Source organism: Microchirus variegatus, assembly GCF_963457635.1.
Source record: "Microchirus variegatus genome assembly, chromosome: 11".
Classification (NCBI taxonomy): Eukaryota; Metazoa; Chordata; class Actinopteri; order Pleuronectiformes; family Soleidae; genus Microchirus; species Microchirus variegatus.
Genome location: NC_139812.1, coordinates 7,006,046 through 7,023,710, shown reverse-complemented (window position 1 = coordinate 7,023,710; position 17,665 = coordinate 7,006,046). Strand labels below are relative to the sequence as shown.

General features: G+C 39.2%; 1 protein-coding gene across 1 annotated transcript in view; it reads left to right on the top strand.

The window, feature by feature from the left end:
* Positions 1 to 4,982: 4,982 nt before the first annotated feature.
* epas1b (endothelial PAS domain protein 1b) overlaps positions 4,983 to 17,665 on the top strand; it is a gene marked incomplete at its 5' end in the record, with an annotated part of 93,177 nt that continues 80,494 nt past the window's right edge. The window contains one exon of the mRNA XM_083897939.1: positions 4,983 to 5,008. Coding sequence (XP_083754065.1) covers positions 4,983 to 5,008 — 26 coding nt within the window. The remainder of the gene's footprint in view (positions 5,009 to 17,665) is intronic.

Sequence of the window (17,665 nt, the reverse complement as noted above, 5' to 3'; positions counted from 1 at the left end):
CGGTGCTGGTTTCGAACCTCGCCTCAGTGCTCCGGAACGCTTCTCCAGGTACCTGTCGATCATTTCTGATGTTATTTCTGACGTAATTAATCGACTATGGTCTCCTCAGTAGCGGCATTTTCTGAGGGGCTAAAGAAGGTTTTTGACCCTGCCACTCCTGGTCGAGAGGCTGCACGGGGACTCTTCAACCTGACCCAAGGCAAGCTGAGAGTGATCGACCACTCCACTAATTTTCGGACGCTCGTGGCAGAGAGCAGCTGGAACGACACGCCTCTGAACAACACTTTCTACAACAGGCCATAAAATCCACCTAATATTTCACAGAGGACCAGGAATAATGTTCATATAACATACTGAACTCACCAACAAAAATAGTACAACAAAAATATTTGCATTAAAAAACATATTTTTCTCACCGCAAAGTATGTTCATGGTTTGAAATTATGTTTTGGCATGACGAGCCATCTACCGCCGTCTACCAATCATAGCAGTCAGTAGAGTCTCAGCGGTTGAGCAGCCACAGGTTGCCAGTTACATAGCTACAATTGAAATGAAACGAAATGAAACCTAAAAGACCTCGGTATGAATGTCAAAAACGCCAAGATAAACGCGGATACGACTCGCCTTTAGTGTTTTCATTTTGAGTGTAATAACCGTTTTTGGCCACATTGTTACAGATGGCGCCTTTAAAACATGACAGGTTTTAATATATTGTATGAAGCTGTTGTTGTATTTACTGAAATCAAAACTATACAAAGAGCAAAACGCTCTTACAAATCACGAGCGAGCGATTTCACATTTAATTAATGGCCGCGCTGTTATCGATGACGCTGAATAACCTTAGATTACATTCATTATAAATGTAACTTTAAGTTAAGTTGGTGTGTTGAAACTTCACCTGGGGAAACTGACTTCACCTTCAAATGGTCGGGGTGCAGTTCAGTCGCTCCTCTCTGTGCTGGGATGCAGAGTCACCGCAGCAGACTCGCTGTGTGTGAGGCAGACTGTGAACAGAGCACTGCACGTTTGATGCAGGGCCGTAGCTAAATGAGTCAGGGGCCTGAGATTATATTTACTATTGACTTTGTCAATTCTTTGTTTCAATACTTTGAAAAGCTTGTAATTTTCAAATTTGAAAATTAAAATGCATTAACAGAAATGCCACGGAAATTCCAGTTTGGAATATTGATTATTAATTTTATTTATGAGTCAAAAAATGCAGCTACATTTTGAAAATGAAAAAGCTTTTCTGTTAATGCATTTTAATTTTCAAAATTGACATTTCAAATTGAATTTTGTTACCTTTTTGCTGGAGGATGTTTTGAAAATTAAATCTTAAATGTAATTTTCTTTATCATTTTAATTAAGTCACAGAATGAGCAGTCTTGAATTTGAAAATGAAAATGGATTTTGAAAGATTGATTATTCATTTTATTTATGAGTCACAAAATGCAGCTCCATTTTGAAAATGAAAAAGCATTTCTGTAAATGCATTTTAATTTGGATAATGGCACAAATTTGCTTCCATAACATTATGACTCTCCGAGACGCTCTGATTAATTGACTGTTGACCTGGTAGCACCGGTCACGACGTAATGTTGATGTGTAGTTGTGACAGGCTATATGCCCTGCGTATTGTGTTTTCTTTTGAAAGGGGGGCGGAAGTGTTTTACTTTGTGTCTGTGTCGGACTTGCTGTCTGGTGCGATCTGCTCTGTTGAGCTTGACGCGACTCAGCAGCGACACCGGCAAATATAGAACTGCTACCTATCAATAGCACTGTGGCGTGGCGAGCCGCTTCTGGGACGCTGCTGAGACGTGCCGCAGCACGGGCAGTCGAAATGCTCTCATTGATTAGAATGGAAGCTATTTGCAACGCTGACCGTGCCGCTGACGTGCCGCGGCTGTAACGCGTCCTGTGGAAATCCAGTATTAGTCTGGTTCCGGTGCCGATGGTCTTCGCGGTCAATTTGCAAAAAGCAAACCGTACCCACGTCTGTTTGCTACATTGTAACATTTTCAGACCGGTGCGGACCAAAGCAATCAAACTATAGGTGTGAAAGCGCCCTAAGTGACTCTCCCGTGTGACGTCTTTGCATTAAAACCACTGTTTTTGAGCCAGAACTGGACTAAATATTGCGATCAAGATCTCAGTATCACGCTTCACATTAGTGCAGACATGATTTGTTTAGTCCTTTGAGGTGAATCATTTCTAAAATCTTAATTAATTGATTGATGATCAAAACCACCGTTTTGAATGTAGAAGTTTACAGTGAGCAATTAATAGTGAATAATAATATGTCATTTTTAAAATGAACTGCGATATGTTTAATATTCCCTTAAGTGTTTCTTTCCAGACAGATTTTTCTTCATTTTATGTGTTCTTCAAATACAAAAGGCAGAGTGATTTTGGTAAAAGCTTGAAAAATAGAAAAAAATGAAGGCTGTCATTTGCAATAAAAATTTCATAAAATAGATCATTTGTATTTAATGTTATTGGTTCAAAGAATGTCAGGCTGAATGGTTGGCCCCCACACGTTTTCACCTTACCAAATCTGGCCCTCTTTGCAAAAAGTTTGGACACCCCAAGATTAGTGCAACCGACAGCACAATAAGACATGTTGTGTTGCTCACAATGGCGCTTTCTGCAACCGACATGTACAGTAGAGAAAAGGTGACACGCGCGTGACGTAGGTTGCCAAGGGATCTACAGGACAGCTGGTACCCCGCATGGCTGATATGTGTTATTTTAACCGCGCTTCATTATAATAAAATGTGTTTTATTGAATGTTCTTTTGATTTAATTGATTATTTAATAAACATTGCCCAGTCAACTGGAATACCTCTTTCTGTGTCACCTTTATATTGTAACAGAGTTGCATATAGAGCCAAAAAGAAGAGAATTGTAGATGTCCCAATGTTTATGGTCCTGACTGTACATAAAATGGTGGAATGCATTATCAAATTAATTTAGGTAACAAAAAGGTAACAAAAATTCACTATTTACTTAAATTTAATATAGTGTGTGCATGTGCAGTACATTGAAGAGAAAAATGTTTGATCAAAGATTTGATCTATAATTTTTAGGTTAAACATGCAACCACTCAGGATGATTTGCAGAAGAGAGAGATGTGTTTGTGAAAAATACAGCTCTATAACATGCCATTCTTCAATGCCAGAGCTCTCTTGATCAACTAACTGATGGCTTGTCCTGCTATGGAGTAAGATTTACATCAGTTCTACTGCTTCTTATTATCTAATTATAACATTACAAATGCAATTCAAGGACTACATACATATAACTAATAAACCGCATTTACAGTCCTCAGTTTTTATGGAACGTTTGAGAAAAACTGTTTGTCACATTGCAATATTACACCAAAGCTGCTAATTTTAATGGTGTTGAATTTCCATCCAGGTTTTATCGCTCCTGAGAGAGAACTTCAGTTTGCGTGTCTGCTAGATTAGCATTTATTCATGATGAAAACAAACGTCTTCCCATTGCACACATGTACAGTACATTTGCAGTGTGCCTGTTAAAGATGGCATATTTGCATCTTATGAAATTAATCAGACTACAACTTTATATTTAATTTTCTTCAAATATTAGTCATGTGAAAAGAAAAGAAAATGTTCAAGTTCCATACCCTTAACCCCAACTTGTTATATGGTTAAAGCAGAATACGGTATTAGACAATAATATTCAAAATGTTGTACCTGTGTAACTGAATAGCACAATAGAGCCCTAAAACGTATCTAAACTGTTCTTTCTAGAAATGGGACTTCTCTTGTATTTCACTTCAGCAAGTTTGGTGGATAACTTTTGAAATGTGTAGCCTTTTTAATATGTGCTGTTATGTAATTTTCAAACATACATGTTGGCAAGAGGCTTCACTTTTTAACTGTTGCAGTCCTTAAGTAGCATGATAAAACTTCATTTTTTGTTTTGCAACATTTAAGAGTACTTTTGAAAGTATGTACATGCAACTGTTGCACAGTTTTCAGTTCTGCTGAGTTCACACATTTACAAGTTTATTAAAAATAAACTGCTGTGTTCTTTGAAACAATGTTTTGCTGTGCCCATCTCAGCTGACATAGGCGATAGACGGGGTATTCCCTGGACAGCTCGCCAGTCCATCGCAGGGCCAACATTTAACATTTAGATTTAAATGTTTTATTCAGACTAAACATTGAAATTATATTTTCACAAGAGAAGTAAATATCACAAAGTTCTCAAATATTGCTGTAAATCTGGTTAAAACATAAAAAAAACACCATGTTTTTTTATATATGTCTTTTGATGCTAAATGTGGCAAAAAGTTGCTGTTTATTTTACAATGCGCAACTTTACAATCGGCGCCTCATACATCTTCTACTCTCCCTTCACCTGTTGCAGATCAGGTAGACGTGAAGGGCTGACCGAAGGGGGCGGGGCTCGCTAAGTTGCCGTGAAGGGAGGCGCGGTTCCGGGCTCTGAGCCTCAAACCAATGGCAGAGGGCGGTGACTGTCACTGTGCCAGCTGAACCGCAGGTCAAAGACCGAGTAGCGGCGACTCTGTGAGTTTGTTGCATCTGTGACGGCAGCGGGAGAAAAGCCACGGAGCAAGCAGCAGGACCTGCGGCGGCGTCAGGCGGCGGCACAGCAGCGATTCAGCGGGTTTAACAAGCGTCCAAGCCTCGGCCTGTGTGTGTGTGTGTGTGTGTGTGGAGGTGTTGTTTTTTACCTTCTTCTCTGTGCGGGTGAGAGGCTGTACAATCCTCGGCAGTGTTCTGAGACTGTGCGGCCCCACCACCAGAACCAGCACCATCAGCGCTTCGTGGACTAACTTGCAGGTTTATTAACGACATTATCTGTCGCTGAACTCTGGCCATTTCATGTGACAAACACGCATATTTTTTTCCTTCTCAGTTTTATATTTTTTCCCTCTTTAAACCTGGGCTTGACTTTGACTGTCGGGGAATTATATCGTTAGAAGATCAAAAATGACAGCAGAAAAGGAGAAGAAGAGGTAAGAAACGTTTTTATCTCAGTGTTTTATTGATTTATTCAGTTTCTTCAGCGCGCGCGTGTGTGTGTTAGAGATACAGAGGGAGACCTGTTGCTTCTGCAGCAGAGCAGCATGTGACTCTGTGTGTGTTTGTGTGTGTGTGTGAGAGAGAGAGAGAGAGTGTGTGTTTAATTTGGCTTAAGAAGAAGAAAAGCTTTGTGATAATGTAAATGAGTTCTTAAAAGCACCTATGATGACAGAGTGGCTGCAATTCGCCTCATCATAGGTAAGTGCGGGGGTTTCCAGCAGCGCTAAAAATCGCGTCATTTTTAAATATAACGCAGCATTTAAAAGGCCTATAAATTAGCTTATCATTGACAAAAACAACCAACCATCTCGAAGTTACTCCACTTTTACGTGTGTTTCTTCACAATGTAGATGGCTTTAAGCAAAAAACACTGACTTTTTCACTTTTTTCACTGGTAGTTATGCTTCTACACACAACTGCATTATACAGCCAACAAATGAACAACAATAATATTTTTAAATGGTCATAATGGTGGTAATTAATTAATTTGGAAAATTATTAAACATTAATGTTTACTCCTGAGTGAAAATTGAGGAAACCAGTTAAGTCAAAGCAGTTAACTCTTCCACAGAGAAACATGTGTTGTGTCTCAGTGTGTCTGTACATAAACATTATAAACATATCAATGTACAATATTTCTATTGAACAACGTTACATTGTGAAAGACATTGTTGTTGATTTATTGGCCTCAGTGGAACTCCTGCTTCTGCAAACAGGATGCTTTGCAGACACTTCATGTCTCAGATTGTACTTTATATTTGGTGCTTTATGTTCAAGTGGTCATCCTGGTAACATGACTCATGTGGTGATTGTTCATCATATTGAACATGATAAATAAAATCATGATATATTTTAGTAAAACCACAGTGCAGTTTTAATGCAGTTCAGAACAAGAAAACATATTTTTTCTTTAAGTCACTGAAGACAGAAACTTGTGGAAAGACATGTGTCTCCAAGGCAACAATCAATAATCAATCAGTGCTGAAGGTCTCCAGCTTCCTATCAGAGACATTTGAAAAAAATATCTTGTTTGACCTGTAACTCTGCATTCCTGTAGTGGAGAGTACTTTTGACCACTTTGCATTCCTCTTCTATATGCATACAGTGTACACACACATGTGTATATATATGTTTATGAATGAATGGATTAGTATATTTAAAATGTATGTAGTGTTCTGCTGTTAAATGTCCATGAGTGGTGATGAGGTCATGGGCCCAATCTTGCATAATGACGCTTGTACCAGTTTCCAGTTTGTCCCGCTTTTTGTCTCTATTACTGAGGGTTATTTAAAGCTATACTTACCTTTCTTGCATTTTTACACTTTTCTTTTGTAATCTTAAATAGCTCCTAATAAGCGTATGGCACTCTAAAACTAAGATAAACCCACCAGGTTTTGAAACTCATCATTATTTAATTCTCATATAATTATGATAAAAGTATGACCAATTAAAATATTCGGAGGCTGAGGTGTTCATGTTCAAATTTTTATTAAGTGCTGTGAGACGTGCAAGAAGGGTAAGTATAGCTTTAAAGGGACATGGTGTAGTATTTATGTGTTTATATGACCCAAAATCCACTTTTTTATACATATTATGTGCTCCTGCATTGTCTAGTCGCTGTATAATAGTTTTTGTTTCATTTTCGTAGTGTTTCAAAAAGTCATGTAAAATAACATGGTCACGGGCCGTGGTTGCATTGCCACTGTTATCAGCGAAGCGCCATGTTTCTAGCCTGTAAGGACAAACGCGAGAGAACAAATCCTGCTTCTTTACTTGTAGCAGAAGTCCCGCCTCCTCTCTCTCCGCTTCGTCTGCTACGGCCGCGGTAGCTCGCCCTCTCCCTCGCCTCACGAACCTCATCTGCTGACACAGAAAAAGACGACGAGGACGACATTTGACCGGCTGCGGATACCGTAGCGCTCAGGGAAGGGAGGGGGTGAGCAGAGGAGCAGTTCTTTGTTGTAAATTTCAGACTCTCCCCTAGATGTCACTATAAACTACTTACTTCACCTTTAACTAAGTGACTGCTCTGCTGTGGAACAACATTTCCTCTCGTTTCTTTTTACAGTCACATCACAGACAAATGTTTAGTGTGAGACATTAAAATCAGCTAAAACCATTTAAACAAAGCTTTTGGTGACCTTTACAGTGGCAGCAGCAGCAGGAGGACAAAATTGTTTTAATCAGCAGGGATACATTTTCTTTCTCTGAAGCCTCCTTATTTATCCTGTCAACCCTGGTGACTCCATCCTCATTGTTGGGCAGGAATGCACTACTCACTAATATATTACTGTAATATGATGCCTAATAGTGTAACATTTACAACAGAGTAATAACCACCAATATATGATGGTCCTTATTGCGCTCATAAGGAATATGCTGAAAATATTACTTAAATTAAAGGTGCCATATGTAAGAATGTGGCCAAAAACGGTTACTACATTCAAATTCAAAATACCGAGGTCTTTTATGTTTCATTTTCTGATGTAACTGGCAACCCGTGGTTGCTCGGCAGCTGAGACTCTAGTGACTGCAATAATTAGTAGATGGCGGTAGGTAGCGCCACATGCCAAAACATGATTTCAAAACATAAACATGATTTGCAGTCTGCAAAATATTTTTTTTAATGCAAATATTTTGGCTGTACTATTGTTGTTGGTGAGTTCAGTTTGTTATATGAACATTATTCCTGAGTCTCTGTGACATATTAGGAGGATTTTATGACCAGTTGCTTTAGATTTATTACATAATGAAGTATACATTAAAGGTGCATTATCTCCTTGTAAGTGTTTGGCTTCAGGAAGGAACATGTGCTAAAAAGTGTGTACAGACTGCTTTATTATTATTACTATTATTTTTGATGTAAATGCTTTGTGACATCATTAAGTTTAGTTGGTGTTGCCATAATGAAAATAAACGGTGACATTTGGAAGAGAGACAGATTTTTCATTTTTGCAATTCCGCATTTTCATGGTAATTTTTAATCCAACAAATCAGATTAAAAAATAAGTTATTGTACAAGTATTGTATTTGTATTTAAAATGAAATTCAGTCATAGATCAGGCAACTTGTTTGATACCAAGTAATACGTACAGTATTATATAGTTTCTTTTTAAAGGAGTGGTAGGTAGCTCAGGCATTAACATGGGCAGAGCAGGTTTTCACATTAAGAGTCTCCATCAGCCATTTTAGAGAACGTGTCCTGAAAGTATGTGAGAGGTCACTCGTGTTTTTTTGCTCCCCTTGTTAATGTGTTGCGTGTGTATGTTATCCAGTAGCGCAAACTGCTGCTGTCGTCACTGCTACTGCTGCTGCTGTTATGTCACTGCTGCTGTTGCAGTCGGGAAGTCATAACCGTGCTGATAAAGTAGCATGATTCATTAGGTGGATCTTGCGTGGCACACACATGCCGTGTTTATTTATATTCTATTTATTTTTGGATTATACTTCATGAATATAACTCATGCTGACACGAGAGGATGTACTTGCCGGAATGTTTACATGTAAGTGTCCACTTACTGTCACCGCTGCCGCCCAGAAAACAAATGTGAAACTCGACTTTCTCAGCTTTTTTGCTTTCAGTTTTGACATTTCCTGGAATACACGACAAACAAAGGTGCATAAAAAATCTAAATTTTACTTAAAGCACTTTACTTTTACAATGAAACAATACTATTTTTCAGAAATGTTATGTTAATTGTACAGTATCAGTTTGGTCGACTCATTATTAGGGCTGAACGATTATGGAAAAAATCTAATTGCGATTTTTCGTGCCAATATTGCGATTGCGATGCGATTATTTTTTTAAGGTCTTAATCTTCTGTATTATTAAACAAAGACATGCAATACATCACAAGTATGGCCAATACTATATTACATTAAAAATAAACTGTTCTTTCCTGGAAGACAGACCTCTGTTATGATGACATGAGGTGATGCATTAATTAATAATTTATATTTTTATTTAACTACTTCAATCACAATAGTATATTTGGAACTTACAAACATCTGAACATAAAGTGCTGACAAGGAACCCTGGTGTAAACATTAAAATGAAATTCAGTCACAAGTCACACAAAGTGCAGATTGCAGATACATATATATATATATATATATATATACATATATACATATATATACATACATATTTATAAAAAATATGTGGCTTTACCACACTCAGTTTTTCGACATCTGTAAACAATTCTACACTGTACTACTTCATTTTAGGCTCAAAAACATGGCTGTAATGTCCATTACAGCCAGGAATTAGAAACAGGACAGTTCACTGCACATGAACTGGACTATTTATTTCATTCATTCATTCATCCTTTTCTTGCATTTATTGATTTGTATATAACCTTTACTGTTTATAGTCATTTTAAGATTAAGATTCCCTTATTAGTCCCGCAGTGGGGAAATTTCCAATCTCTGCATTTTAACCCATCTGTGAGTTAGTGAACACCCACACAGTGAAGTGAAGTACATGCTAACCCAGAATGCTGCCTGCATTCAGCGGCGCTCGGGGAGCAGTGAGGGGGTCAGGTGCCTTGCTCAAGGGCACTTCAGTTGCGGACAGGTCGGGGTTCGAACCGGCTACCCTCCGGTCTCAAGCTTGAAGCCCTAACCACCTCGTTTATGAAGCCCTGAAGTTTCGAAATAAACAGTTCAGCCATTGCTGAGAACGCTGTGTTGTATTGTAATCTCGGGTAATCTCGTGAGATTTCTGAAAAAAACCCTCCTGGTTACGTAAACAGCAGTTCTCCTGAACAGCAGATCCTCCTGGTCCGGGCACTAGTCCGGGCACATCCGGTTGCGTACATTGAACTGCAGAAGAAGAATAACGTCCGTTGTGGAGGTGTTTCATGAGCGACAGTGTCTTCTGACTCTGGGTCTGACTCCGGGTCAAAGTCATAAAAGGGACTGCGGCGGGGAGTCGAGGGACTGCGCACCTCAACAAAAAAATGAAAAGTAAAAAAAGTCAGTGTCACAAACACGTAAAGTTCACAACCACGGAGGTTAAAGAAGCTGTGCACGAAAAGGCGATCCTGCTGTCCAGGCTCCCTGGCGCGCACCAGCGTCAACGGCTCGTTCTTTTGAGTGGCTGTGCGCGTCCAAGCGTGTGTGTGTGCGTGCAGTGCGAACGAGATTGCGCTTAAGTTTAGGACGGGGGTGGGGTAATATGTGGTGATGTGGGGGACATAACGCAAGCGCTACACAAATGAAGACGGCATCTCACCCAGTCAGGATCACTGTACTTCACTCTGGTGGACACCTAACGAGCACAGGTTCAAAAACCTGAGCCGTCTGGCGAGTGGCGACACACGCGTTCCAGCGGAGAGTCCACTTTTTTTTGCCCCTCATTTTTATTATCGCTGTTCTGATGGTCAATAATGGACATTACAGCCATGTTTTTGAGCCTAAAATGAAGTAGTACAGTGTAGAATAGTTTAAATTGACTAAAACCTTCAGTATATTTTTGGTCTTTTATTCAAAAAATGGCTCATTATCATATTCATATAAGTTTTTTTTAAGGACAAACCTGTTATAAAAATGAATCTAATGTTGACTTCAAGTATATTAAGTTGCTTATTTTAAGCATAAACAATTAAATTTGAGCTCAGTACTTCTGTCTTAATAAAATACCTTCAGGATTCATTAAAGTGAATTTGAGTTTAAAAAAGAGGTTGAACTTGTGTTATAGAGAATGTGTGTGTGTGTGTTTATCAGCTACTACTGTATTTGGTGGTAGTTTAAATTAATGTTAAATCCAATCATACTACAAAGTATGTGCTTTGACACACGCACGCACACACACACACACACACACACACACACACACACACACACACACACACACACACACACACACACACACACACAGAGAGAGACTCCTATGTTTACTGTAGACACACACCTGTCCTCTCTGTGAAGTTTGAAACGAGCTACCCTGTCAATTAGCCATCCTAAATGTTTGGGAAACAAACAGATCAAACAAACTTAGGCATGTGCATAAATGTAGGCACCTTGACATTTTAAGATTTCAATACCTCTAGCTAGGGATGGGGCCTATCCGATCCAGTATCGGTATCGGGTTCCAATACAGACGTAATTGACGGATCGGAGATTTCCGATCCATCTGTGTGTGTGTGTCTGCTGAAATGTCTCTACAAGTGATTCCCTGACTGCTCTGCTAGCTGGCTGCAAAAAGTGGAATGGGTTTCCTGAACTGACGCGTGTCTCTGTGAGACGCGGAGTAATGATGCACGACTCCTTCAGGAAATCCATTCCACAGTTTACAGCCAGCTAGTAGGTGAGCATGATTGACCAGGAGTTAACCAGGAAGTTCAGCTCCGCAACCTGCAGCCGATGTTATCCCAGCCGTCACTGTTTTAAAACGCCTGCTCGCTGAGGAGAACAGTACTGACAGCGGCATAAAAACAAAATCACACTCCTCCAAGCCAGGGTTCACGATATGCTGGTTTTTGGCTGTTGTCACGTGAATTTGGCTGGCCAAAATGTCCAGTGAAATCAATGATTATCATGATCACATGGATTCCACTCAATATCAGCAGATTCTGGAGAACAATGTCCAGGAATCAGTGACAAAGTTGAAGTTGTGCCGGGGCTGGATCTTTCAATAAGACAACGAACCTAAACACTGCTCAAAATATATTAAGGCATTCATGCAGAGGAACAAATACAACATTCTGGAATGACCATCTCAGTCCCCAGACCTGAATATTATTGAACATTTCTGGTGTGATTTAAAGCCGGCTGTCCATGCTCAGAAACCATCAAACCTGACTGAACTGGAAATGTATTGTAAAGAAGAATGGTCCAAAATACCGCCAGAATCCAGACTCTAATTGGAAGCTATAGGAAGCGTTTAGAGGCTGTTATTTCTGCAAAAGGAGGATGCACACAATGTTTCTTTTGTGGTGCCTAAACTTAGCAAATGCCTAATTTTGTTTAAATAATTATTGCACACTTTCTTTAAATCATATACACTTCATTTCACTTCTCAAATCATGAACATTTACAGGGGTGCCCTACTGAACGTGTGAACTCTCGCAGCTGTCACAAACGTCAGACACGGATCAAGACGGTGATACCTTGAATTTGGTCTTTACCAGTGATGTTTGTCGATATGAAATCATCTGAGCCATGTTTGAAATGAACTGAAGACTGACTTGATACATTCATAATAACAATCATGGTAAATACAGAGCCTGAACAATGAATGGTCACAGTGTGTGGGATGAATACCTTATTTAGATGTTATCTGCTTTAGTTTAAATTTTAAAGTTTTTGGTTTTGTTTTATAGTTTACACAGTCAAACCCTGTGAAAACACACACCTCCTGTCGGCGCTGTAACACGTCTGTAAATGTCCATGTGACTGTATTGAATAATTTAAATTCTGGCCTGAACCTCACCAGAAATAAGTTGCGGGGGCCAGTGTGGAAATCCACTCGTTCCTTTCAACATGTGATTCCACTGGAAACAATGTTCAAAGGTCAGAGTCCAGGGCAGCTGCCAGGCACATATAAATTACAGCGGTGTGGAGAGATTGATCCAATGTGATGTATTCTGTGTCTTGGGACGACTCACAATTATCATAGCAGGTGTTTAACAGTTTATTCTGCTACATTATGTGGTCAGAAACTGGCAACAACAAATAGACCCCTAATTTAAACTTAAGCAAAGATATAAATTGTTATTGTGCAGATTAAGTAGTCCTCATTTCCCCGTCATTAAAACTCTTACAGTTAAGTCCACATCCATTGTCCTGCATCAGTGCAAAAATACACTGCAGCAACGGATTTTCAATAAAGTAAAATAATTGTTTCTGGGAAATGTCTGCACTAGAAATAATATCAAATTTTAAGAAAAAATATTCAACTTTGACTCAATAGCTCCTGGGTTGTGTGTATTAAGAATATGTGTTAAATACAGAATTTGTGCGTGCATGCGTGCGTGTGCAAGTACAGGACATTCTAGGCTATGAGTTTTTGAAAGTCTGCTCAGTCAAATCAGGGAAGACTCAATTAAGTAATAATTTCTTACATGGAAGCTTTTCTTTTTTCTTTTTTAGACACATTTAATTTATCTTAAATGTGCGCATCCCAGAGTTTTGATAGTTCTTTAACTCAGCCATAATACATTTTAGGCGTTAAAGCGGAACTAGACCGGAAGTTCCTATTATCGCTGTTTTTTTTGGTGTGTATCTGCGTCATTACCTTGTTTATGAAGCCTGACGGTTCGAAACAAACAGTTCAGCCATTGCTGAGAACGTTGTGTTTTATTGTAACCTCGGGGCTCAACGAGATCACTGAAAATCCCGTAAACGTTACGTAAGCAGCGGTTCTCCTGAACAACCGATCGTCCTGCTCCGGGCGGTAGTCCGGGCACATCCGGTTGCGTACATTGAACCGCAGAAGAAGAATAACGTCCGTTGTGGAGGTGTTTCACGAGCAACAGTGTCTTCTGACTCTGGGTCTGACTCCGGTTTAAAGTCATAAAGGGACTGCGACGGGGAGTCGTGACAAAGCTATTTTTAAACACTGTTAAAACAATGTTTTGATAATGAGTAGCAATGCATCCACCGCTCCAGAGAGGGAGCTGCGCTTCTGAGAGCTGACGTGATAGATTACGTCACTTCCAGATACCTGGCCAATCACAACATAGGTGGGAAGGCTCTACGCTGGCTGGCCAATCACAACACACTCTGTCTTCTCGGGCGAGATTTATGGCTAAAAATAGCCCGACTGACAAGCGCTTCGAAAAGGACAGATTTCAATCGGCTCGTTTACATCAACTAGGAGGATTTTGACCATAAAAACAACTTAATATATGTAAGTAGACCTCCATAACTAACATATATGTGCAACAGGACCACTCTATGTGACCTTTAAAAAATTCTGTTAAAATGTAAATTCTGGAATATATGTAGTTATGTCTTAATGGTGTTAAAGTTCTTTTGACGCGTCTTCTGTTGTGCTAAAGTTGAGTTTTTCAGAGAAATGTGTTTTGTTGTGAAACTATCTTTGTGAAACCTCCTCTTTGTACTCAGAAATTTCAATTCAAATTCCTCATACACGAACTTTACAATTCAATAATTTTTTCACACAATATTGCCCACTTTATTTTTTTTTTTTTTTTTTTTTTTAAATAGACTAGATTAGCTTAACAATTAACAATAGATTATTGCTAGTTAGCAAACATGGCTGTGGCACTCATGTTAGCCATTGTTATTATCCTTTGAGTTTCTGTGGAAACTTGAGTTTAATGTTATTGTTATTTTCAACTAATTTCAAGGCGCTGTGAACCTACACACAGCCAGTAGATGGCAGTACACTTGGCTGTACATATGTTAATGACTAGATAACATAACTAAATTGTATATTTTTAAATATATCTATGGTGTTAGATCAAAAAAGATCCCCTATTATACTGACCAGAGTTGACATTTCGAGTAAAACTTCATAACTTCAGCCTCATCACTGAAAACTTTTTGCATTTGGAGCATTTAAGATGGCCACATGACCGGGGTGGTGGTCCTTCTTTTTAAAAAGGGGGACTGGAGAGTGTGTTCCAACTATCGGGGGATCACACTCCTCAGCCTCCCGGGGAAAGTCTATTCCAGGGTACTGGAGAGGAGAGTTCGGCCGATAGTCGAACCTCGGATTCAAGAGGAACAATGCGGTTTTCGTACTGGCCGTGGAACACTGGACCAGCTCTATACCCTTCGCAGGGTGTTCGAGTGTTCATGGGAGTTTGCTCAACCAGTCCACACGTGTTTTGTGGACTTGGAGAAGGCTTTTGACTGTGTCCCTCGTGGCATTCTGTGGGGGGTGCTCGATTTGATTTCGATACGCATATCATTACAGCCCTACTGCTGAACAGTTTTGGTAATGTGACTTACTAGTGTTGGGGGGACCAAGATTAAGAATTTTGAATTATTTAATTAATTATTTATGGAATAATTTATTGCTTATTAAGAAATTGAGTCTTGAATCGGGGCACCACTCCTCTCAATCAAAGGAGAACAATCGGGTTCTGAACGGTTGTGGGCATCTTACTTTAAAAAAGTAATTATATCCGCGAGAAACGCGCGCAAATATTATGGAATCGGTCTTGCGCGTCGTCGTCCGTGTCCGCAGATTTTAGCTGTTAACGCGATAACTGGAAAGGCGTTTGAGATTAAATTTTCTTATTTTTTTATGGGTCACATACCCCCTGTAGATGATCCCTATTGATTTTGAGCTGTCTACCATTATTATTAATTAGTTAATTAATGAATTAATTAATGATATAAAAAACATATTTTCGCCTGTATCTTCCAAAGTATTGCAGGTATTGGCTTCAAATTTTGCATGGGCATCACATACCACCTGAGAATTATCCCTATCTTTGTAGCTTTATTATTAATTAGCAAATTAATTAATTTATTATGCTAAAAACACGTTTTCGGCTTTATCTTCCAGACTGATGGAGATATTGCCATCAAATTTTGTACAATGATTCATGTAACAACTATCTACAAGTACAATCATTATTACTTTGGCTATGATTGGTAATAGTTACATAATAAGTTAACTGGTTAACTTATTAGTGAACACAGAAAAAATTGTTAAGGCATTTTTTCTTTATTATTGAGCTCATTTGGACACATTGAGGATATCATGGGTTTATTTAGCACTTATTCATAATATTTATTACATTATAATATAAATATATTAATTATCATATAAAAAATAGTTAAGCCTCAATTTCTTTATTAATGCATTGAATGGAAAGTTTGAACATATTGTATGCTTTTTCATGAAATTTAATAAACATAGTGTATTCTTTTTCATGAAATTTGGACACTTTGAAGGTGTGGTTAGCATTTTAATATTCATAATATTTAACAAGGTATAATAGGTTAACTCGTTTTATTAAAAACTAGAGAGAAATTTATGAGTTCAGGTATTCTGTGTTAAATATCGAGTTTATATGGATACTTTGAACATGTATAAAGTGTAGTCAGCATTATATCATAATATTTAAGTTATTTTGTTGAATTTATTAATAATTAATTAAAACAGTTAGTGGCAGGTGCGAGTGCGTATACTTTGGGTATATTGGAAAGTTGAGGATTGGACAAGTTCGCAGGTATACCCCTTGCTGTCGGCCCTCGACAGCGTAGGCTAGTTAGTAATAGTTACAAATTACTTCTCCCAAAAAGTAATTGAGTTAGTAACTCAGTTACCACATTGTAAAACTAATTAGTTACTAAGCAAAGTAACTGACATTGGCCGCGTTTCCCAGATACGATCTTTCTTAAGGACTTAAGAAGGCTCTTAAGAAGGAATGGCTAAGAAGGAGCGCTAAGATACGGGTGTTTCCCAGACGCGTTCTTAATTGCCTTCTTAGGAGAACCGTAAGATCAAGCCAAAGAAGCTTCTTAAGAAGCTCTTAACGAGAGCTGTTCACCACGGTGGTGCTGAAACTGAATCAATCGATGCCAGGCAAATTGATCACCCACCGATTTATCAGCGCATAAGTCACACACATCGCCCCGTGGTCCCCCCACACAGGTGCAATTAGGCTCAGGGGCGCCTGCAGGAATTAATGCTATGGTACGCACGCCCATCAACGTTACACAGCCCTATAAAGGCTAAGTTACCTTTAGATTTGCTCTAGCGTGCCGTTAACGTATGGCGTTTTGACAAGTACACCAGTAGTCTACCTTGTTATTGCCCATCTGGAATAACTCCTCTAGCTTTACTGTGTCCATCCTCCATCCTTTCTATTGTCGTTGTTTATAAGAACTTGCGATATCCATGATGAGTACTGAGTTAGTGGATTAGCTTCACATTATGTGCTTATAACCATATATATATATATAAAATAAAAAGAAAAGAAAAGAAAAGAAAAAATAATAAAAAAGAAAACAACAAGTAGCCTAGTTGCGCGTCTACTCGCATCTCTCCCGCTCAAACAAAGTGTTTGCACGTGGATATAGCATTAAGTTCATTTTGATAACGTGTGTGTGTGCCATCAGGTGTATCCAAGTAGTAATCAAGCCCATTAGCGCATATATACCCCCGTGAATATTGGCACACACGTGAGAATGTAAGAAATCGGCAGCAAAAAAACCAAGCGGGCACCGTCGTTTACCGCGGAGGAGATGGGCGTGTTGGTGGACGAGGTGTGGCAGCACCGTGAAGTTTTATTTGGTGGAACTAAAGGAAAGAAAAACATCACAGTGAAGAACCGTGAAACCTGGAGGTCTCTGATCAGTTGCAGCTCAGCACGGGGGGGAGGGGGTGGTCTGGGAAACCTTTCAGCATCTTCCCCCTGTTATTTTTATCTCTTTCAATTCTCAGCCCCCCACCCCCGTATCTTTTTGCTTGCACCATTTTCTCTCATATTTATCCCAGACTCCCAGCTGTGGGCTTTGCCTCTTCCCTGCTCATTTTGTTGTTGTTGCCCCCTGTTGCGTTCCTCCATGTTTGAGGTCATCCGACCAAACCTATATGTTCCCCTCTCTGCGTCTTCAGAACTCTGTCTCCCTGCCATTTCCTATTTCCTGTCCACCAGCTC